The sequence below is a fragment of the Tachypleus tridentatus genome, chromosome 2 (assembly GCF_004210375.1).
Source record: "Tachypleus tridentatus isolate NWPU-2018 chromosome 2, ASM421037v1, whole genome shotgun sequence".
NCBI lineage: Eukaryota > Metazoa > Arthropoda > Merostomata > Xiphosura > Limulidae > Tachypleus > Tachypleus tridentatus.
The window spans coordinates 68384925-68408099 of NC_134826.1; the positions used below are offsets into that span (position 1 = coordinate 68384925).

Here is a 23175-nt window from a genome sequence, read left to right on the forward strand (position 1 = left end):
AAAGTCCTTAATGCTGTTCAAGCCTATTATTAGTTACTTTGTTATATCATACAAACACGTGAATTAAAAAAAACTAGTGGGGACGGATTTAATGAATAACCTGAATTAAGAAACTAATTTAGTCTTAATAACCATTAACAGTCTTGTTCCAAAAAACAGTCTAAATTAAGTATTAAATTTTAATGAACTTCACTAGTAATATTTCTTAAATAGATAGATGAGAAGTCTTTATATGCTTCTGTTGGTTTGAATTTCGCTCAAAGCTACACGAGGGCTATCTGCGCTAGCCGTCCTTAATTTAGCAGTGCAAGACTAGAGGGAATGCAGCTAGTCATCACCACCCACCGCCAACTCAACCTAATAGTTGGCAGTGTGTGCTGTTATCCTTACATAACGCTGTAGTAATATATATATTACATTACTGCCGTGGAACAAAATTTGAGTAATTATTTGTGTCTTGTACGAGCTCAGAACACATACAGTTTGCGAAGAAACCAATTCTGCTTTAAAAAAAAAAAAGAGAGGAAAAAACAAACAAAAACAGACGTGTTTCTTCGTTATATTTTCAGAGGTCCCCACGGTCGCTTATACAACTAGTACTAGTCACTGGTATGCTTATTGCTAACAAATAGTTTATATAATAATAATAATAGGGCATTTTTCAGTAATTATCCACCTGAGTTCGAAGTCTGGCATGTTCAAGTCATCTAGGAATGAGAACAATTATTTAATAAACGAATGATGGTTTTAATTTGTGTTTCATAGATCTTATAATGATTTTTATAGAAAAGAGACGATGTCATAGATCAAACAAGACGTAATTTGTTTAATAATTATTCGACAGAAGTTTATTTTGTATAAAATTGCTGATGTTTACAGTAATTAACTGCGGACGTCGGTTTCATTTGTTAAATATACAGAAGAATCAAATAATGGAGACTTAACAGTTTACATTATTTAATGTGACACATCAATGTGAAAAAACTGACGAAATACGGCGTATGATGATTTAGGGTAGAAGTAATCTGTCCACACCAGTCTCTCATGCGAATTTTTCATAGCAGAGCCTGAGTGGCTCAGCTGGAAGGTTGATGAGCTATAGCCCTAAAAATCGGATTTCGATACCTAATGTGGGCAGAACACAAATAGCCGATTGTGTAGCACAGGGCTTAACAACACAATACCAAACCAGAACCTTCATAGAACTTGCAGGAAGGTCTGGTTTGAACGAGACTTGAAACCATTTTTCGAAATGTATACTGTGATAATTGTTTGGAACAATATATAGTTTAGGCTTAATATTGTATTGTTTTAATCGGCTTATTCTGTCTTGCTGAAGATGAATTAATGGTTTCCACACGTGTTGAATTGTTAGATAGTGCAGGACGATAGTATGAAATTGTCATATCCTTAATACACGTTTGTTTCGTTTTCTTAGAAATTAATTAGAATATGAGAGATGCAAGTAAGCCTATAAAACAACATGTTTAAACAACTAAGAGAAGTTTGATAATGTTCTTAAAACACTAAAATGTTATTTTGATGAACGTTATAAAATCATTATTGACTTGTCTGTAAAACTGGTAGTGTGTTTCGCATATGTCACTCTCCATAATCTAGTTGTTGTTTTGTTATTAAGCACAAAGGACTGGCTACATGTGCTTTATTAACTACGGGTATCGAAACCCGGTTTCTAGCAGTATAAGTTCTCAGACATACCACTAGGAGGCTCGTGATCAAGTTTTGATTTCTATATATTTTGATCTGTAAGATTTTTCCCCTTCTTTGAGGAAGTATCCTATTCACAGTATTCCATAAATTTGTCTTACTTCACCTGTTTCTGCGTGCTTAATGAACATGTTTCCCACTAGGACAGCCACAAGTCTACGGATTTGCAACGCTAAACTCAGGGGTTCGATTCCCCTCTGTGGACATAGCAGATAGTCCAACGCTGCTTTGCTATAATAAAAAACAAATTCACTTAATGAACATATCTTAAATTTCTTTTCTCTTTAGGTTCGAATTATTTTAATTTAATATCCAGTATTTTGTTTTTAAGTTATATTATTTTTTTCAATGTTGTAAAAACTGGTTTCTAAAAATCTCTCTAAAACTTTGTTGTTATTTTTATTACCTCAAGTAGGACAGAATAATGATATCTTGTAACGTGACTGGGCAGAGTTTGAAATGATAGTAGCCACATTCTACACGTTGCACATTAAGTAATTAGCTTTCAAAAATAGAACCACTGATAAGTAAACTGGAGCCCTTACTGGTCAGTTTTTCTCATGGTTATGTGACACGTAACAGGAATAGTTTTTTCTCGGTGTAATGGATGTGACTGATTTCGTGAATTGAGTGTTTTTCTCTTCATATGTATATAATTTATTTATATCAAAAAGATATTATTTGTCTTCGGTTTCCCTAACTGCAGGTATTACATTAACCAAGCCTAGAGTGTATATACCGTTAATAGCAAGGATGTATATGTTAATAATGAATAAATACATATTATAATCGTTATCAATACTGCACAGCCCTAATGGTAAGGATGAATTATTTATTGGGTTAACCTTTAGTTCTGTTTTATATAGGCAGTTTCCTTTGTTCAGACGTTATTTATGTTATGAAGTTCAATAAACAACAACCGTTATGATGTGAACTAGATTACAAACTGATCACTGAAAAAACTTTCAGAGTTTATTATAATTATCAGTATTACAATCAAGTACGAACTGTTTATATTAAATGGAAGAAAATGTAAATTTTGTAATATTAGCAACGTTATTCACAGAATTTTTACGCCAATAAATGATTCTATTTCGTAGCACGTAAACTATGTTATTCACGCCATATTGTTCAGACGTGGTTGTGTTGTGTGTATTTTTAAAACTTCGAACCAGGTTAAACGCAGCACTAGTACTTAAATTGGTTACTTTTAAAACTTAATGTCAGGGTTTACTACCACTTTTATAACGAATACACAACCGAAAGTGCGAAACGTGTTTTGGTAGCGCCTCAAACCCAAAGCCCTCCCAGCTCTAGTATGTAATTCCAATTACCAAGCTACATTAGAATTTTCATGCTCTCAGTCAAAGGGAAAACTCCAAACCTGCTTAAATCAAGAAATGTATTATTAAAATTTCTGTCTTTTCTTAATTTACAAATAAAAACGAAATTGTAGTTTGCAATTACTTTTATTAATAAGAGAGAGTGACTGTGGCAGATATATTTAAGTAGAATGAAAATGTAAAAAAGGGAAGTTCCAAATATCTGTTAGTGTCATCAATTGAGACTTTATGAAATTACAAACAGGACCGAGGCAAAACTAAATTACTGTTGTAACTTATTCATTCGTTGGGCTAGCTCTTTTAGATTACTTGGTGAAAATAATGCAAAGCCCAGTCCACGTAACGAAGAAAAAAATATATTATTTAACGTTTGTTAGAGGCTACTGTTACTTGTGTACAGCTGTAGGCCGAAGTTCACAAATAACGTTTTTCCTTTAAAACAACTGCTTGCTAATAGTATTACAACTTATAAATAAAGTTACTTATATACCTTCATAGCTAATTGATCGAAAAACTGAATATACGCGATAAATAATTAATTCGAATACTTCATTAACGTCTCGATTACTGAACGAACTTAAAACTGATTAAATAATTCTTGTATTTATAATATATTCATGTTACTAGGTATTTCATAATTCTCTCGATTGTTAACACTAACAAACGTTTTAGGTATTCCAGAATTCTTATACACTTCTAAACCTATCGTCATTGTCATGTTAGCAGTTCCTCCAGCAAACAAATAAATTAAAATATAAAAATATGGCTTACAAGAGTATTTTCTAGGCGCTGTCATCTATTGGACTTTTTGAGAACTAAGACTTGAATATATTTCTTTACCATGAGTAAATGAACAAAACTCCAACTCTGCGTGAAAACTGAGAACATGGAAAAAAGCAAGTGAGAAATCTGCTGTTCGAAATTAGCATTGATAATTGGAAAAATTATAATTAGCATATATGTAATTTTTACTGCTTCTATAGGGATTGGTTATTATTCATTTCTAGGAGTATTCTTTCACCTTGTTACAGTCGTGGGGCCGTTATAATGTGACGGTCAGTCCCACTATTCGTTGGTTAAAGAGTAGCCCAAATGTTGGCGGTGGGTGGTGATGACTAGCTGCCTTCTCTCTAGTCTTACACTGTTAAATTAAGGACGTAACGCTAGCGCAGATATTTATCGTGTAGCTTTGCGCGAAAGCCAAAACAAACCAATCGTTATATTCTTTGTGACCCGTACAACTTGACAAATATGGCAGTCAGACCTGTTAAACAAACAAAACAACCACCTAGTTAAACCTTTTTGTTAGCGTTATAATCCAGTGAGGACTACAGAAGTTGGCAAAACTTAAAATGATGTACTTTATCTACGTATTTGGTATTTCTTTGAATACAAATCTTTATCAGAATTAAACAGAGAGTACTTAAAATCGTTAATCGGGTTTATTTGTTTGAACACGAAACAACACGATGGTCTAACTGTACTCTACCTATCGCGAGTCTCGAAACCAGGTTTTGGGCATTATATGATTACGTATATATTTCTAAACCATCGTAAACGCAAAGAAAGCTAACATCGTCACCTACTTTAAGTGTATTTTATTTTAATATATCAACTGGAGATAAATAGATGTTATTTTTATCTATATTTCATTAGATATTTTCTTATATTTAAATTTCTATATACACAAAGTTATAGACCATTGATTAGCCGTTTGGTTTGGTTTGAAATTTCGCGCAAAGCTACATGAGGGCTACCTGCGCTAGCCGTCCCTACCTTAGCAGTGTAAGACTAAAGGAAAGGCAGCTAGTCATCACCACCCACTGCCAACTCTTGGGGTACTCTTTTACAAACGAGTAGTTGGATTGACCGTCACATTATAACGTCCCCACAGCTGTAAGGGCGAGCACCTGGCCATGTCGGGCCTATTGATTAATTGAACACAGTCTCAGTAAAGACATTCAGATGGGTAATATTAATACATGTGGGTTATCGGAGTAGAGGGGTCACAAAATTGTTTTAGCATAACTAACCCCTGAGGAGGGGTTACATAAACTCAGATTATCTTTACATTACGTTAACTCAGATAATATTTATAAATAACTTGCTTATCTTGACATTAACTATGATTATTTTAACATTGCGTTAACTCAGATAATATCTATAAATGACTTGTTTATCTTTACATTAACACAGATTATTTTTACATTACGTTAACTCAGACAATATCTATAAATTATGGGGGTGTATAAATTGGGGTGTATGAAGCCGAAACGCAACTAACAATAATTAAATTTATTTTACATTTGTTCGAAAATTCGTTTTATTATATTTGCGCCTTGAACCAAATTCAAAGACAACAATGTAAATTAGATAGGCTTTAAACTGTTGTTGATACGTCACCAAAACTCCGTATAAAACATGTAGTTTTCCATGAGTCATGAGTCAGTCTGAACTTCGCTGGAAATTTAAAGTATATAGTTCATGGTTATAACATTAAAGCACTTAATATTTTTAGTACTTTTTTCCGTTTTAATAAAATAAAAATGTATTAGCCAAAACTTTCGGCAGAAATTTTCTATTGTTTTATTTTTATGTTTTCCTTTTTATGGCTATTAATCATCCCCCCCACACACACTTTTAACATAAGAAAACAACTATTTATCATCTACTACTGGAAAGATGAAATACACATTGACTTTTTATAACTATAAGCCATTAATCTGATGATGATCGTAAAATGAGTAAATTTTAGGATAAACAAAAACCTAAAATAGAAGTAATATAGTTAGTCTTCATTATGTTTGTTTTTTGAATTTCGCGCAAAACTATACGATGGCTGTATACACTAGCCGTCCCTAATTTAGCAGTGTAAGACTAGAAGGAAGGCAACTAGTCATCGCCATCTCTTGGGGGTACTCTTTTACCAACAAATAGTGGGGTTTATCGTAAACTTATAACGCCCCCACGGCTGAAAGGACTAGCATGTTTGGTCAACGGGGATTCTAACCCGCGACCCTCAGATTACGAGTAGAGCGCCTTAACCACCTAGGATTAGTTATTATTCATTTCTAGGAGGAGTATCCTTCCAGCTTGTTGCAGCCACGGGGCCTTATAATTTTCGGTCAATTCCACTATTCGTTGATAAAAGAGTAGTCCAAGAATTGGCAGTGGGTGGTGATGGCTAGCTGCTTTCCCTCTAGCCTTACACTACTATATAAGGGACAGCTAGCGCAGATAGCCATCGTGTAGCTTTGCGCGAAATTCAAAACGAACGAAAATCCAAACGTTGAACTCTGCCAGCAAATCAGACTGCTCCTGTCACTCGGTAAATCCGTTGTTCATTTAATCAGTTTAACTGAAATATATGTGTGTGAGGGAGTCGAATTTCTTTGAAAGAAATTCTATACGTGTGAGGAAGAGTATTATAAGTGACGTCATCCGCTAACAACATGCCGATGAAACTAGAATTTGTGTTAATGGATTCAACACTCCTACGAAAAGTGAGGCCTAATAGGCCCCAGAGCAACTTGAAAGGTTATTAATATTAGACTAATAAATTTGTATTTAAATGAAATTGCCATTTCATACAAATAAATACAAATTTATTAGTTTAATATTAATAACCTTTCAAGTTGATCTGGGGCCTATTAGGCCTCACTTTTCTTAGGAGTGTTAATTATCTGTGATGGGATAGTCCCATATTCCAGAGGGTCATAGTTCCGAACATAAAATCAGTTGCACGTGTAAGCCTAACGTTCGTTTAGGTTATTATATTGTATAACATTATAGGAGATAAATTTTCAGATTTTAACATTGGAAGTTCGAAAATTTCCCACTGACCCACCAGGAAACCAAAACTATAAAATCAGTATAATAACTCTTACAGACAGTAATAGTTTATCTGACATAATATTGTTTGTCATTCGTATTACAACAAAGTGTAATAAACTCTAGTTCAAGATGTGTGTGTGTTAGATAATCCTATCTGTATTTATGTAATTGCGTATTTTCTCAACAGATAGTATTTCATTTGTGGTGTGTGTTTGTTTTCTTTAGCAAAGCTGCATCAAGCTATCTGCTGAGTCCACCAAGGGGAACCGAACCCGTGATTTTAACATTGTAAATCCGTAAGCTTGCCGCTGTACCAGTGGGGAACTGCATTTGTGGTCAAAATTTGTATTTTGTGGAATCTGAGTGGCTTTATTGGATAATTTACAAATTCAAATCCGATCAAAATAACTTTACGGCAAAAACAGTTTAAATTTTAACACACAACTAACTACACAAAAGGCTAGTAATATGTTGGAGAGGGGGGATTGTAGAAAAGGACAAACTATCCAAAGACAGTTTTCCACTCCAAGGCTCCAATCACGAAAATTAACAACATCAAGGTTATCTATCGGAGGTAAAAAATAATAAAACTTGTGGGAAATATTCAGATCTAATGATAAAACAGAAATGTGTTTGTTCGCTGAATTTCGTGCAAAGCAATGTAAACCTAAAAGGAAGGTAGCTTAGTCAGCATCACCCACCGCCAGTTCTTGGGCTACTCTTTTTCCAACAAATAGTTAGATTGACTGTAATATTATAACGTCCCCACGGTTGAAAGGGCGAACATGGTGTGACGGAAATTCGAACCCGCGACCCCAGATTACGACTCAAGCACCCTAACCACCTGGTCGTGTCGGGCCTAAAAGAAAACTAGATTTGAAAAATAGTATTATTTCTTACGATAAGCCATAAGGAATAATGGTAATAATTTATGTATTTTGAGAACACTGTACTTTAAAAAAAAAAAAAAAGTTTAATTTTACTTTAGCTTTAACAACTTTCGACTGTTCGGACAGGTTCGGGTGATATCGTGACGTAATCAATGACGCATGTGAAAAGGGACGAATAAATGTGAGTATAGTAATTAGAATCAGTGTGTATCTGTGTTTAACTAAAGAGAGCCATGAAGACAGTAATTGTTGTCTTGTGTGTTACACTACTCGCATTAGAGCATGAGACTCACCAAATATCCACCGTTTATGACGTCTTGTCCCTAGTGTATAAACTATGTGGTAAGTAGCAATTGTTTATGTTTAATTTGTTAGTAGAAAAAACTTCTATTCAAAGGTCACCTGGTAAGTTTAAGGATTTGCGTCATTAAACTTAGGAGTTCGATTTCCATGGTGAACAGATAGCCCATTGCGTGTTTTTACTTTAAAACGACAAAGTTGCTGAAAACTAATAGATGAACCGATATGTATTTCATTTATTTTCTAGGTCGGATTCAATGTTTCATAAAAAGAGTTATTTTAATGAAGTTGTGAAATAAGAAAATATAATTCGCCATACCTGGCTTAATTTTAATAGTTGGTCGTAGTTTAAAACCAGAAGTATTTTATTTGTTTCTAAATTTTATTGGAGAGGTATATGTTCACCGCCAGGCTTTAACTTTTAACTATCGGGACAAGGGTTCAATATTCTGAGTAAAATAATCATGGTGGTCATAATTCTCGTTGGATTAAAGCAAAAAGTAGAATAGTGGATGTACACAAGAAAACGGTCTCGATTTAATGCCTCCACTGGTACAAAAATAGTATCATCATTGATGTCAAAAACCCTTGAAAGTTTCTAGGTAACGGAAGGAAATCGGACAGAAAGCTAGTGAAAGGCTTCATCGCACATTAACCCAATTTTTTAAGTCAACGACCTTCATTGTGCTTACTCAAGAAACGCAGAATTAGTTTCGGTTTTTATGTACGTCAGTTATATGTAGAGAAAGATGTTTTTATAAGCAGAGATAATTTATTGTTATTTTGCATCGAAGATGTGCGCACTTAGTTAACCCTCAATCTACCGACATGTGTTTTTTTGGGGGTTTTTTTACGTTGTCCATTGCACATTTAGCCCTCAAGTCCAGATATTGCATCTTATATACTGAGTAGTTTTGTAAATTTGCCTGTTACAGCACTGGATTTGACTAAAAGTGGAAGAAATTAGTCATTTTGGTGTAAAATACATACAAAGTGATCAGTTAAATTAATTTTAATGTTAACAGTATTTTGTTTGAGACACTGTACCTATAAAGGTCAAAGTTCTGCATAAAATAGTTTAGAATTCGATTTCAGCTGAAAGGTGTGAATTCACCGATCTCTGTCGTTAGGTTAACTTTGGTCAGAGGGAAGGCTAGCTTTACAACCCACCACGAGGGTTTCGTACAATTATATGAAACGAATAACTGAATTGACAGTGTCTCTTATAACTCGCTCACAGCTGAAGGTGCGAAGAATGTTCAATGGCGTCACGTTTCGACTCTTATTCCTTTCGATACGTAGCCCAACACGCTAGCAACTAAGCCACGCCAGAACAGTTATTTAAAAAAGCCTTGTGTTAATCAAAGGAATGAACGTATTAAACAATTAAGTTAAGAAATGTAATGGACGCAAGAACTTTTTCTTTGTAAGCTGTAACATCTGTTGTTTTATTCTGAAAATTTTCTTACAAGTTTTTAATGAAAATTCGGGATGTTACATTAGTTATCAGCTCTTAATATGATTTAAATGATCATTTTATACTGTTTATTTTAGTTGTACGAACTAGATGTTATGCAGGTCCGAAACTGAAAAGTGAATTAACATGAAAGTTGGTATATGTAAGACAGTAATTTATTTCGACAAATCTGTTAAAAGGAAAACGCAGAAATTCACTATTAATACAATAGTATTCGACGTTATTAAAAACTTACCATTGCAATTGTACGTTATCGTCGAATAACCTATGATTTGTAAATCTTTAAGTGTTGATAAAAGATACATTGTAGTAAACTAGTTGGGGTACCAGTACTCTGGACGGAAGTTGTGTAAATTCATAATTAATGAAAGGTTATCTTAGGACATGAAAAGTTGTTTCCATTATGTATGATTTAAAAAACAACAACAAATACTCATAAAAATAGCAAAACACAAAATGTCAAACCGTATATTTCCATGCATCTCCTCATGGACCCAAAAACCCTTCGTGCCAAATTTGAAGATCCATCAACAGGGGTGAAGCAGTGGTAAAAAAAAAACCGGCAAAAACATTCATGTATCCACATCTTGCGAAGAATTTGCATGGACATATGATAGACAGTACTATTTATTATATTTATATATATATATATATATATATATATATATATATATATATATGACGAAAGTGCATTAGATCTGCCTGTGACGTCATATCTGCACCTCATTGAGAATGGAGAAAACTGAATATTTTCGTGACGGGAAATGGAGATGAAACAGGAAAATCGTAACCTATATTACAAATTTGCATGTAAATAAAAATGTTGCGAATGTGTAGGTTCCATATCGCGAAATAATTTTTTTCTTCTCAGTATCACGTAAGCAATAGTTCCATTATAGTATGATATTCCATACGTAAAACCTGAACAGCCACAAATGAAAAGACACAGTCTCTGAACAAACTGAACGAAAATACTGTTTTATATAACATGCAGAATGTTCATAGACGCACATCTTCAGGAATATAGATAAGCAAAGAGAGGCCACAAGTGTGTGATGATGGGTGAACAAGACCACCAGTTCAATAGAAACTTCTTACAGTAATCTGATTCATGTTATAGTTAGCTGGAAAACGGAGTTAAACCTAACTATGCTGACAGATAAATCGAATCTTCAGTCAACAACACAAAGTTACAACTTTGTCTTCAGGTTTTGTCACTAACAAACCGACACTTTCCGCAACACAAACGACTCGCTAACTGCTTTAATACGGTCCTTGGGCTCTTTATTTTTTATTAAGAAACAACAATGACTTTCCCTAAATTAAATATTCTGTTAAAGTAACAAACTCCTGTTTGGCCTTGTTTCTTCATAAAACTCGTTAAATTGACCTCTAGTGTTAAAATTTGCATCGACAGTTGATTTTTTAATTTGAGATTTCTTTTTCATTACTATGTAAAAATAAATACAAAGTCCGACACACTTTTTATTCTTTTCTTAACGTAAAATTTATATTCATGTAACTTTTCTACTAGACTCGAATAAATTTTAAAAATTCCAGTTTGAACATTAAATTTTGCTTCACTGTTGCTCCCCCCCCTCCTCCCCAGATGTGACCTCTTCCAAAATAAAATTGCGAAACTCTGTAACGAAGAAAATTGAACTTAACCACTCAGCTACTCTCGCCTGTGACAAAAGTCCGAACAATCTGTAAGAGTAAGGTGTAGTTATTTATATAAACGCAGAGGCTGGCATCACGTGGCAATAACTTGGTCGATGTTAAAGGTATTTTCAGTTTATATTGAAACAACTTATTTATTCCTAATCGCCCTTCCGTTAAAGTAGAAAACTCAACCTACATTGCAAGCCCACATCACAATCCTTACGTATACACTGGTTCTACAAACCAAATAGTCTAATGCTCACTTTCAAAGAACTTTAATATGGGAAAAGTCAAAATTAATAAATTTGTTTCAAAATTTTCGGAACTTTACATTCCCAATATGTGTTTCAAATTCATGTTGCATGTATTGCAAATTCGTGGTTATTTCTCTCATTTGTTGAACAAAGAAAACCATTTATTTTAAGACTTTTAAGGGCAGAGATACACAATATGCTATCTGTGCTCTGCCCATTATAGGGAATCGAACTCTGTTTTTTAGTGCTGTAAATCTGTAAACCTTCCATTGACTCACCAGGGATAATAAATAAATGTAAGTCAAATATAACTGAGAGAGTTTCAAGAGATTTTCGCTTTTACGACTTTAAATTTTAAAGACATGCCAGAAACATTGTGTACTGAAGAAATGGAAGTAAATTATTTTGTGTTTTGAAATTTTTACATTAACAATTAGTTTTCAACTGATTTTGAGAAAGTTCGTTAAACCAGTATCTGAAGTGATGCACGTACAAGTTGAAATCACGAACGTAACACCAATCAATTGACAAAGACGAGTCCTACACGTGTTTTTCACGTGGTCTTCAAATGTTATACAACGTATTATATGTATTTTGTCTTTTCGTACACTTATGTAACTTCAACTGAATACGGTCTTAGAAAATTTACTGATACATCAAGAATCTCACCGTTCTTTTGATTATTTTGTCAGTAAACATTAACTGATAAACATAAAACTAGAAAATCACCCTTTGTCGCAATATTATTATAGATATAGGAGCCCCCTGTCTTACATCTGTATCCTTGTTATTCTAGCTACAAAGGAAGTAGATCTAAAGAAAAAGATGGCGTGTTTAGAAGGCCGTTTGTCGAATAATGTAAGTTTTTTGTTTGTTTGTTTGTTTTTTTCCCATGGAGTGTGCGCGAGTAGAGACAATATTCTTCTAACAGTATTTTGAGATATCCCCTAACAAACGAACAGCCGTGAACTCAATGACACTCAATCACTTTACCTCTCCCCTTCCCCAGGAAATATTGTTTATTTGGTTGGTTTTTGAATTTCGTACAAAACTACGCGAGAGATATCTGTCCTAACGTTACTAATTTAGCAGTGAAAGACTAGAGGAAAGGTAGCTAGTCATCACCACCAACCGCCAACTATTGGACTACTCTTTTACCAACGAATAGTGGGATTGATTACATACGGTAAGGCCCTTACGACTTAAGTCTTAAAGGGTGAGCACGTTTGGTGAAACGGGGTTTCGAAATTGCGACCTTCGAATTGCGAGTCAAGCGCCCCTAACTACGTGACCGACAAGGAACTTCACATTAATTATTTCAGTTTTTTATAACTTAGTTATTGTACTTTTTAAAACCTGATTTACACGTTCAGTCGCATGTCGTTGTGTTGAAATTCAAGTAGAAAGCCTTGGTACTATATAAGTTACGTGGTAATTTTTATCTAAAAAAAATCTGTTTTTGAGTAATATCTATCTTGTTTGTTTCGCTTACTGTAATGTTGAAAAGTTTTGTTATACGTATGTAATTCCATTTCCTGAAATTATGACACATGAATGTGATTTGTTTCAAAATGTTTGCATTCTACGCATACCCACCTAATTTTGAACTGTTGACTGAACACTGGGATTTGACTTTGAAAACGGCTCCTGAGTCCGTTTGTTTAAAAACATACAAAATATCTATTTTATAATCACTAGAAAATTGTGTATAAAAACATTCGAAATCATTTTAACTTTTGTATCTGCCCTTTCACACCCACCCCCGAAAAAACAAAAGACAACAAACAAAACGTAACTCACTCTTTATTCCTCAGAAATGTTTGTATTTCTGGAAAAACTAACTTCTTTCTACCGCTGTATAATTAATAATCTAATCTACTGACTTGAGGGAATGTATCCAATTAACGGCGTCCTACATGTACCACGCTCATATATTGACTAGTATTCTTATAACACACCCACAATTTAAAGTTCGGGTAGGGAATACTAGTGTTATCATAAGGTCTATACCACATGATCAACCCTGGACCTCTTTCATTACTTCATTTATTCCCATGTTATACGTCCGTAACATGTCTCACTTCTGCCCATAAACTATTCACGTTGTTAAAAAAAAGCAAGCTAACATCTATGATTTCCGAATTTTAAACTTGTGTTCTTATCGTTCGTAGCTAGATATGAGAATATTGGGATTATATCCCTTGTTTCTTTGCCTCCACAGAGCTAGAAGTTATAATTTGAAACCCAAGACCGACCAAAGTTAAACATTGGTTCTGATTACAGATGCTACCGATCCATTGAACAATTTTATAAACTCTAAGATTATTTTATTTATTTTTCTCCAGTTTTTTATATCATCACTTCTCCGACTATGAGCTATTAGCTTTTCGTCCTGTCTATAGAAGTGTTGATCAAGGGCACATCCAATAAAATGGTGTACCCTAGTTATGAGGCTCATCCGCTAGTTTCTCAAAACCGCGAGCTCAATTCAGTTCTTATTTGCACGCGCGTCCTGTCCGACAATGCTACAGGATGAAATAATGTCGGACAGAGCTCGACTGTCACATTTGTCCATCCAAATAAACCGTTTTATCTGTACTGCTGTTGTCCGTTACTACACGAATCATGAACACGTCTGAACCTGATGTTGTTGTTGTTGTGGCTTCATGATTTTAATATATATATATGCCTCCCTTTATTTAACGTCCTTCTTACTTAAACAACCTTACATTTAAACCATATATATCCGGTAAGAAATGCGTTCAACAAGTACAACCATGATGTCAATGACTTTCTTCTCCGATCATGTCGAGGAAATGCTCCTGGACACCCTTTTCAATTTTTTTTTCCCATTTGTTTGTTGAATTTATCGCAAAGGGTGATAGTCATCCATTATTTTTGGGTGTTACGCATTATAACGCCACCGCAGGTGAAAGGGCGAGTATGTTTGATGGCCGTATTCGAACTGGCGACTATTGGTTTACAAGGCGAGTGCACTAACCACTATGCCAGTTATTTTTTTGTATGTAAGATTTATTCAATTTATAAGTTTCTTTAGCATGTTTTAGTGGTTTTATTCGTGTAATAAAAAGTTATCTTGTAAAAACACCCTTCTTAACAGAGTATACCAGAAACTTTTCTGAGCAATTTGGTATTAGTTTCGTTTTCAAATCATCCTATGTACCCAATTAGCTATGACCCAGGTTTTTTAAATAAAAATCTCGTACTAAACTTCCAACCAAATATCATATTCTTCAAAAGTAAACCACCGTTGCATATTTTAATTTCTACCTTTTATATAATTATTTACTGTAATCTAAATAATATTAATAATACGGTAAGCCTCTACACGCTAAACCAATATAACTCGCTAAGATTGTTTCCTGAGTTATCTATACTTCTGAAACCTTCGAATATTTACAAGCTGAACAAGTATTAACTTTTCGTGTCTTGTGTACGTTCGTAACACAAGCGACATTCTGTGGGTTTGCGCCACCTTGCAACTTTTTATGAAGCTCGAGGAAACGATTAGCTGCATTCTGTATCTTGTATGTCCTGCACTGTTTACTAATGTAAACAACATTGTTTAAATATTTTAATTTGTTGGAACACAAAACAAACCCGAACAGTGGGTGTTTACAGCAGTCGCTGCTTCTATCTTTGATGTACCATCTTTCACACAGTTTGTAACTCAGTTATCCCTTGTTATCTTGATACCAAAATTAGAAATATTATTCACGATTGGGTAGGTAAAAAGTTAACATTTAAAATTTCTTAGTCTCAAGAGGGTCGCGAGTTCAAATCCCCGTCACACAAAACATGCTCCCCCTTTCAGCCGTAGAGGCATTATAATGTTAGTCAATCCCACTATTCGTTGGTAAAAGAGTAGCCCAAAAGCTGGCGGTGAGTGGTAATGACTAGCTGCCTTCCCTCTGATCTTACACTGCTAAATTAAGGACAGCTAGTGCGGATAGCCCTCGAGTAGCTTTGCGCAAAATTCAAAAGAAAATCGTAAAAGGATCTAATAAATATTGAAGAACAAGAACCAGAAAACGTGCTACGAGTTTACTAATTATTTTGAAGGTAGAGTTCTGGATATCGAAGCTGGTCTCCTCTGCCAGCTTTGGATATTATGTCAATTGTTGTTAGTTACAAGTTTGTTACAATCTGGTTTTTATTGTTGTATAAGTAATTTTCAACGTGTGGATTTTCTTCAATATACACTGCTGGCCAAAATCTTTAGGCCAATGAACATGAAGAAAAAATGTATATTTTGCGTTGTTAGATTACACCACTTATTTGAGTAGAGCTTCGAAAGACGAAAATAAGAAAAGGGAAAATAAAAAAACAAACTTTTTAGCATTTCAAAGGGAAAATATGAACAATATGAAATTAGCCAAAATACTAGCTGGTCAAAAGTTTAAGACCATACTGAAACGAAGCGTTAATCGGTAAACACGTAATGAAATTCAGTTATTTGTGTTCAAGCATTAGCGTTGTCAACATCTCCCACTGAACTCTCCTGTGTTACATTGGGTAAAAATATCGCAAAGGCTAAAAAGTTGACAAAGTTTGAACTTGGCAGAATTGTCGAGCTGCAAAAGCAAGTTCTCTCTCAGCGTGCCATCGCTGGTAAGATTGGGCCTAGTAAAACTGCTGTTGCAAATTTCTTAAGACCCTGAGGGATACGGAACGAGAATTTCAAGTGGTTGGCTTAAGAAAATTTCGCCGGCGTTGAGCAGGAGGATTCGACGGGTCGTCCGGCAAGACACCACTTGATCGTCGAACCATATTAAGGCCCTTACGGACGCAGAATGCAGCTCAAGAACAATAAGACGGCATCTTCGAGAGAAAGGCTTTAAAAACCGTAAACATTTTCAAAGCCCACGCTTCCTTCTACGCCACGAAACAGTTCGGTTAAACTTTGCTGAGAAGCACCAAACATGGGACGTAGAAAAGTGAAAGAAGGTTTTGTTCTCTGATGAGAAAAAAATTAACCTTGATGGTCCAGATGGCTTCCAACGTTACTGGCAAGATAAGGATATCCCACCAGAGACATTGTCTACACGACACAGTGGAAGAGGTTCCATCATGATCTGGGGTGCTTTCTCTTTCCATGGAACAACAGAGCTTCAGGTTATACAGGGTCGTCAAACAGCGGCTGGCTACATTGGCATGTTGGAGAGAGCATCCTTATTGACTGAAGGTCCTCGCTTGTGTGGAAATGACTGGATCTTTCAGCAGGACAACGCTGCAATCCACAATGCCCGCAGGATAAAGGACTTTTTTTATGGCGAATAACGTGATTTTTTTGGACCATCCAGCGTGTTCGCCCAAACTGAACCCCACTGAAGATGTTTGGGGGTGGATGGCAAGGGAATTCTATAGAAATGGACGTCAATTCAAAGAGTGCATGATCTTCGTGAATCCTTCTTCACGACTTGAAATAACATTCCAGCCAGCCTTTGGCAAACGCTTATATCGACCATGCCAAAACGAATGTTTGAAGTTATTCGCAATGACGGCCGTGCAACTCACTACTGAGACCTCTTGTTGGGCATTTCCTACCCTGTTTAGGACTTCATTTTGGTATGGTCTTAAACTTTTGATCAGCTAGTATTTAGGCTAATTTCACAGTGTTTACATTTTCCGTATTAAATGCTAAAAAGGTTTTTTATTTTTGTTTCCTTTTTTATTTTCATATTTCAAAACTCTACTCAAACAAGTGGTTGAGTCTAACAACGCAAAATGCATATTTTTGTTCTTTATGTTCATTGGTCTTAAGATTTTGGCCAGCAGTGTATCTTGTGATGAGAACAAAGTGTTAGAGACATTTTGTTAAAGTAGCTATGTTTCCTACTTGTGGAATATTGGTTTAGAGAATAATATCGGAGATGCTGACTGACTTTGATCAGTTAATCCAATGAAGGGCTGTCCTCACTTTAATGAGAGACGTCTGTCCAGTGTTACAGTAAAGTCATTTGGGTTTACAGGTAACCAGAGCTTTTCATTGCTGCTTTTCTGGACACCCGTCAGTTGGCACAACGAACAGAAGTGACCAGCTGGAGAGAATAGTGACCACAGCCTGCTTCAACTCGACTTTTGTCCGTCAGTGGCTGGAAAAACATCGGAAAGCTCCTCTGCCCCTGACAACAGTTAGTATCCATACAAATTTACTCGTTTCACATTACATAAATACTAAAAAAAAAACTATAATGTACAGAGCGGTCATTTCTTGGGATATTTACTGACATAAAAACTTTGTAAAGCACACAGTAACTTGTGTTATACAAATGATTTTTCTCTATAGCAAAATCCCGCAATTACAAAGCCTGTATAACAAATTACGTTTCTTACCTATTAACTTGAAACCTTTGAAATATAGATATATTCATAAGTATGTAATTGTACGTCTTAAAAATTGCTTGGTTTACATCTCGATAAACTTCGTGACCATAGCAATACACAAAACGATACATACAAAATTAATATCCAAAACTAATTGTATTATTACAATCGGTTTATTAGTCAACGGGAAAAACTCCACTGTATACTAAAACAAGGAACTGTTAACAGAAACCTGATTGATTACAGGTGGTAAATGTTTTTTCTGGTTAACAAATACTTCAACCGCCCCTTTTATCGGAATTTGATCACATATTCAGTTCGACAAAGCAAAGTATACAAATTATGGAGTAAAGGGTTCTTCTGTAAAAACTGTCTATATGTTTGTGAACGGATCTCCTCCTAAATTAGCTGACCAATCCAGACCAAACTTGGTATGCTAATTCAGTAGTCCAAAAGCAAACTGAATTTATATTTACACTATTTTAAATAAAAATTTATAACTCATTTTTAAATCACATTTTCGAGAAGTTTCCTTTCTACTATTTCGTTCACTTTTGTTAGGTTACGTAACACACGTTTAAAATATTTTTGGAACGAAAGAAATAAAGCACTCATTACAACTTATTTTTTGACAAAGTAACAGATTAGAGTACATTTCTATAATAATTTTATAATCGTCCACACCATTTTCTATGTAAGAAAAAGCTGCTCTTTAACGACTTCCTGGAAAATCATCGCTATGTTATAAAACATTTTAAGGTGATCAGTTTGGCTGCTCTGGGACGAATGGCGTGCGTTATTGGGGAAGTTCAGCGCCCTCTACCGACATGGAAATTAGCTTTTTCGGTGAGATGAATTTTTATTACCTACTAAATCCTACTAAATGTCAATTATATACAACTAGGCTTTGGTTTCGTTTTATGTACATTACTGAAAATTACCAACTAATAATAACACTACGGTTTTAATAACGCAATCAAAGATCACATTTAATCCCTAAAATTTTAAATTTAAACTTTTTTTAAAATTAAATAAGCATTTGAATATCTTAAAACAAATCGATCCGAAAAAAAGAACATTCACTTACATTTAAGTAAAACGTAGAAAAAAACGTGTAGAATTAAAACAAAAGTTGTTAGATTGTAAACGTTTGAAACTCTTCTCGTGTGTGAGTTTCCACCATAAAAAAATGTCCCATCTACCCTAGCAACTTTAAGATTCAGGTAGAGTTTGTTTTGAATTTCACATAAAGCTACACGAGGGCTATCTGTGCCAGCCGCCCCTAATTTAGCAGAGTAAGACTAGAGGGAAAGCAACTAGTCATCACTGCCTACTGCTAACTCTTGGGCTATCTTTTTATCAATGAATGGGGTTGATAGTCACATTATAACGTCCACACGGCTGAAGGACGGGCATATTCAATGTAAGAGTTTCAAACTCGCGACTCTCGGATAGTAAGTCAAGTGCCCTAACAAGCTGGCCATACCGGGTCTTCAAGTACAGCGACCCAAATTTTGAGCTACTGTCCAGAGGTAAGCCAGCCAACAGCACCCACCGCCACAAGGGTTTTTGTTCTTTTCTTGGCGAAAATGTATGCAAAACAATTACTTTAGAAATATGATAAAAACACCACTAACACTATAAGGCCTGGCGTTTAAGGCGCTTGATTCACAATTTGGACGTCGCGGATTCGAATCCTGGTTACCAAATATGTTCGCACTTTCAGACGTGGGAGCATTATATAATGGTCAATCCGTTGGTAAAAGAATAGTCGAAAAGTTGGCTGTTGGCGGCGTTGATTGTCTAGCTAACAGTACAACGTTCGTTGGTTATAAACACACTTTACGTCATTACAACATTCACTTCAAATGTTTGTGTGTTTGTTTTTAATCTAAAGTACCGTATTACGGACGTGAAACCAAATAATTTTGTTACATTAAATGCAACATCCTGTGTTATTGGTATCGCAGCATACACTGACACATACAAAAATCACACACTACTTTTAGTCAGGGAGGAAAGGAAGGCAAACGCAGAATTGTCTTTAACTATTTTCTTTCTCATCTGTACTTCCTGTTGAATATTAATGGATGTATTAAAATCTACTAGTGATTGGATAGTTGTTTGGCTTAAATACATTAAACAAAGTTACAGACCTTTCTGGTTTTTACCGTCTGTAATTTGTTTTCTATAAATGTTATTGCTGTAAGTTACATTTTCAATGTTTTAGATACATCAAAAGCGAAAGAATCAGTGAAACACTAAGTCAGTTTTCGATCCGTTGAATAAATGAAAAGTTAGTGAATTATTCAAATTAGTTCAATTCAGTTTTATTCACTTACTAGATATACAATGTCTTCGAAACAATAATTATTGTTTAAACTACAGTATATAACTAGTATATAAAGAGACATAAAAAAGCAGAAAATAGAATGCTATATATATATATATATATATATATATCGTATCTCCTATAGCAGGAAAGAAGTGTTAATAATTAAAAAAAATAAACTTGTAATAGTACATAAAATTACAGCATATTATATATCTGATAACACTATCTTATTATTATTTCGTAATATTTGTATTTTTACTGACTACCAACAAAATAACGAAGGAAATCTTAAATTTGACAAGTTGCTCTTGAAACGCACATTAAATTGTTTAAAGAGTTGATTTATTTTAAGTGTAGAACATAATTCCGATAAATATGTACCATTACATAGGTATTGGTCGTTGACAAAAAGTAATGCCGGTTTATTTTTACTCTATCGATAAGACGTGAAACTGTATACTTTATTTTATACGTACTACCAACAACTACTGTTTAAAATTAAAACGTTGTTTATTAACCCAGGCCTACAACAGTGTTATAGTAGCCTATAGTAATAGTTAAGGCAGAAATAAATTAACTTGTTTATTACTGTTACGAGAACATTGTTTTTAACCAAATATTTTAAAATAATCTGTTAACTCCAACCACAAATTACAGTAATAATGTTTTATATTGCTTCACTTTTATCTTTAATTTTACAGAAATGTTTTCCTCGTGAAGATTACGCAACAGACCCAGAGTTTCGGTAAGTGAATACATAAGTGCGGAACATTTTAAAGTTTAGGCAACGTGTGTGTGTGTGTGTGTGTGTGTGTGTGTGTGTGAAATGTTACGAAAACTAGCGTCACCTTTCGTATATGGAAGAAGCTATGTAACTCTTTGCTACACCCAAAGCAACCCGAAGGCTATCTGCACTAGCCGTCCCCAATTTAACAGTGTAAGACTAGAGGGAAGGCAGCTAGTCATCGCCAACTCTTGGACTACTCTTTTACCAACAAATAGTGGGATTGCCCGAACATTATAACAGCCACACGGCTGAAAGGGTGAACATGTTTGGTGTGACGGAGATTCGGACCCACGACTCTCAGCTTACAAGTCGAGCACTCTAACCACCTGGTCATCCCGGACCTGAAGTTATGTGATATTCAACAAGTTAACGAACTTGTAAGATAGACAATAAATAAATTAACGAAATGAAAGAAAATTTGGGTTTGTATTACATTAAATACGACATTCTGTGTTGCATCATGCACTGTGACACGTTAAAAAATAACAATTCATATGACACACAAATTACTTGTTGGGAGAAAACAAGACATTCACAGAACTAACTTTAGACATTTCGGTCCTCTAAATATGTTACGAAACACCACTCACTCGGTACAACTCGAAATGGTAAGTCCTCATAATAGCTGAACACCCACGGTGGGCGCGGTACAGATAGCCCATAGTACGTTCCGTAATGTAATGTTCGTTTGTTTCAGCCACAGTTATATTACAAGAAGTTTTTTGGTATTAAAATTAACATAATAAAAATCGCGCTGATAAACCAGCAGAAGTGTCTTTCAGGGCCACAGGGATGGGGGTTCCCGGGGAGTCTTGTCCGGTCAGTTTAGATCCCCCTCAGTTTGAGGTTCCAAATTAATATAACATAAAAGTAATTAATGTGTAGTTCAAGCGTAAAATTATTGAAGTCTTAATGATAATTTAAAAATCAAGTTGAGACAACTCCACTATAATGAACGGTTCTCTCCCTCCTATAGTACCGTCAGGAATTATCTATGTTTCAGAAACCGTTAAATAATCAAAGTTTATCGAGAAAAGTGTGTATAGTTTCGTTTACTACACTAGAAAAACAGGGAAGAAGAATTGATACTGTGCATGCAACACATTGATTCGTGTTTAAATTCGTGTTCTACATAACTCACGTACAGCTATTAGCCAGCACCACCAGCAATATGATAAATGTAATATTAATTGATATTCTGTTCAATGAAGTGACTACTAGTTATTCTCAGGAAACTATTGCGTGTTACTGAAACGAGTAAAACTTTAAACAAAAAAAATATTACCAGAAACAAACATAAGGAAGTTAAAACTTTCTCCACGTAATATTAAAACTTGCTCATCTTGATGGTACTAAAACATATTAATCGCTATCTATCGGTATATTTAGTTGTTAATATCAAAATTTGTTTCAGTAGTCGGGTCCTTAAAACTGCATTAAAAATAAAAGGAAGAAACGTAGTGTTACATTACTTTTGAAAAATATTAGGATTTTAATTTAATTAATTGTGTAGTTTTGCTTATTTTGCAATTTTGGTTCCATTGTTTGCTTAAAAATAATCATGGTAAAACTTACATTTTCTCGTTTTTTTTTATATCCTTTCAGAAAAAGAACTAATTTGAAGGGAAATCTATCTATTGAAGACGTTGTCGTAAAACCACAAAAGTATATGACAAAGTAGAGAAGTGGTGAAAATGATCTATAGTCATCACGAACCTTCATTAAATAACATGAAAGTTTACGAGATTTGAAAATTAATTAGAATGTTATCTCTATATCTTACGTCTGAGTCACGTAGTGAACTTATATTGGCTATAACACCGTGTTTTTAAATGTCTACATATCCTTTTATTATGTAAATAAAGATTATCATTGTTGTGAAATTTTGTTTTGGGTTAGAACCATTTTTCATATTTACCTAAATTCACCACCTTGTATATACAAAACATACGTTACTGAAGCAGTAACAGTAACGTCAGATTGGTGAATTAATATATACGCAACCAAAATACAGTATTAGCATGTAACGATCACTTGTGGATAATACAAGTATTAACTTTTCTCTTTACGGTGGTTATTTATTCTATAATATTTGCTGGCAGTTTTAAAATACATTCGTATTTATTGTAGATAGAGTGCACCAAGAAAATGTGAACCAATTAAATTCGTTAACTACAGGGTGTTTGGAAAGTCACTGTGCAGTTTTGTAATCATATT

General features: G+C 34.5%; 1 protein-coding gene across 3 annotated transcripts; it reads left to right on the forward strand.

Moving 5' to 3' along the window:
* The first annotated feature begins 7980 nt into the window (after window positions 1-7980).
* Window positions 7981-22841, forward strand: LOC143244122 (uncharacterized). Of its 3 annotated transcripts, none has more exons than XM_076488247.1 (6): window positions 7981-8137; window positions 12285-12346; window positions 17482-17643; window positions 18536-18682; window positions 20873-20916; window positions 22564-22841. In XM_076488247.1, the coding sequence occupies exons 1-6, from the start codon at window positions 8029-8031 to the stop codon at window positions 22637-22639; spliced, it is 600 nt and encodes a 199-aa protein (XP_076344362.1). In that variant the 5' UTR covers window positions 7981-8028; the 3' UTR covers window positions 22640-22841. The 3 variants fall into 3 exon arrangements, with proteins under 3 accessions (XP_076344362.1, XP_076344363.1, XP_076344364.1); XM_076488248.1 differs by having other exon boundaries at window positions 18596-18682; XM_076488249.1 differs by having other exon boundaries at window positions 8011-8137; window positions 12241-12346.
* Window positions 22842-23175: the final 334 nt, after the last annotated feature.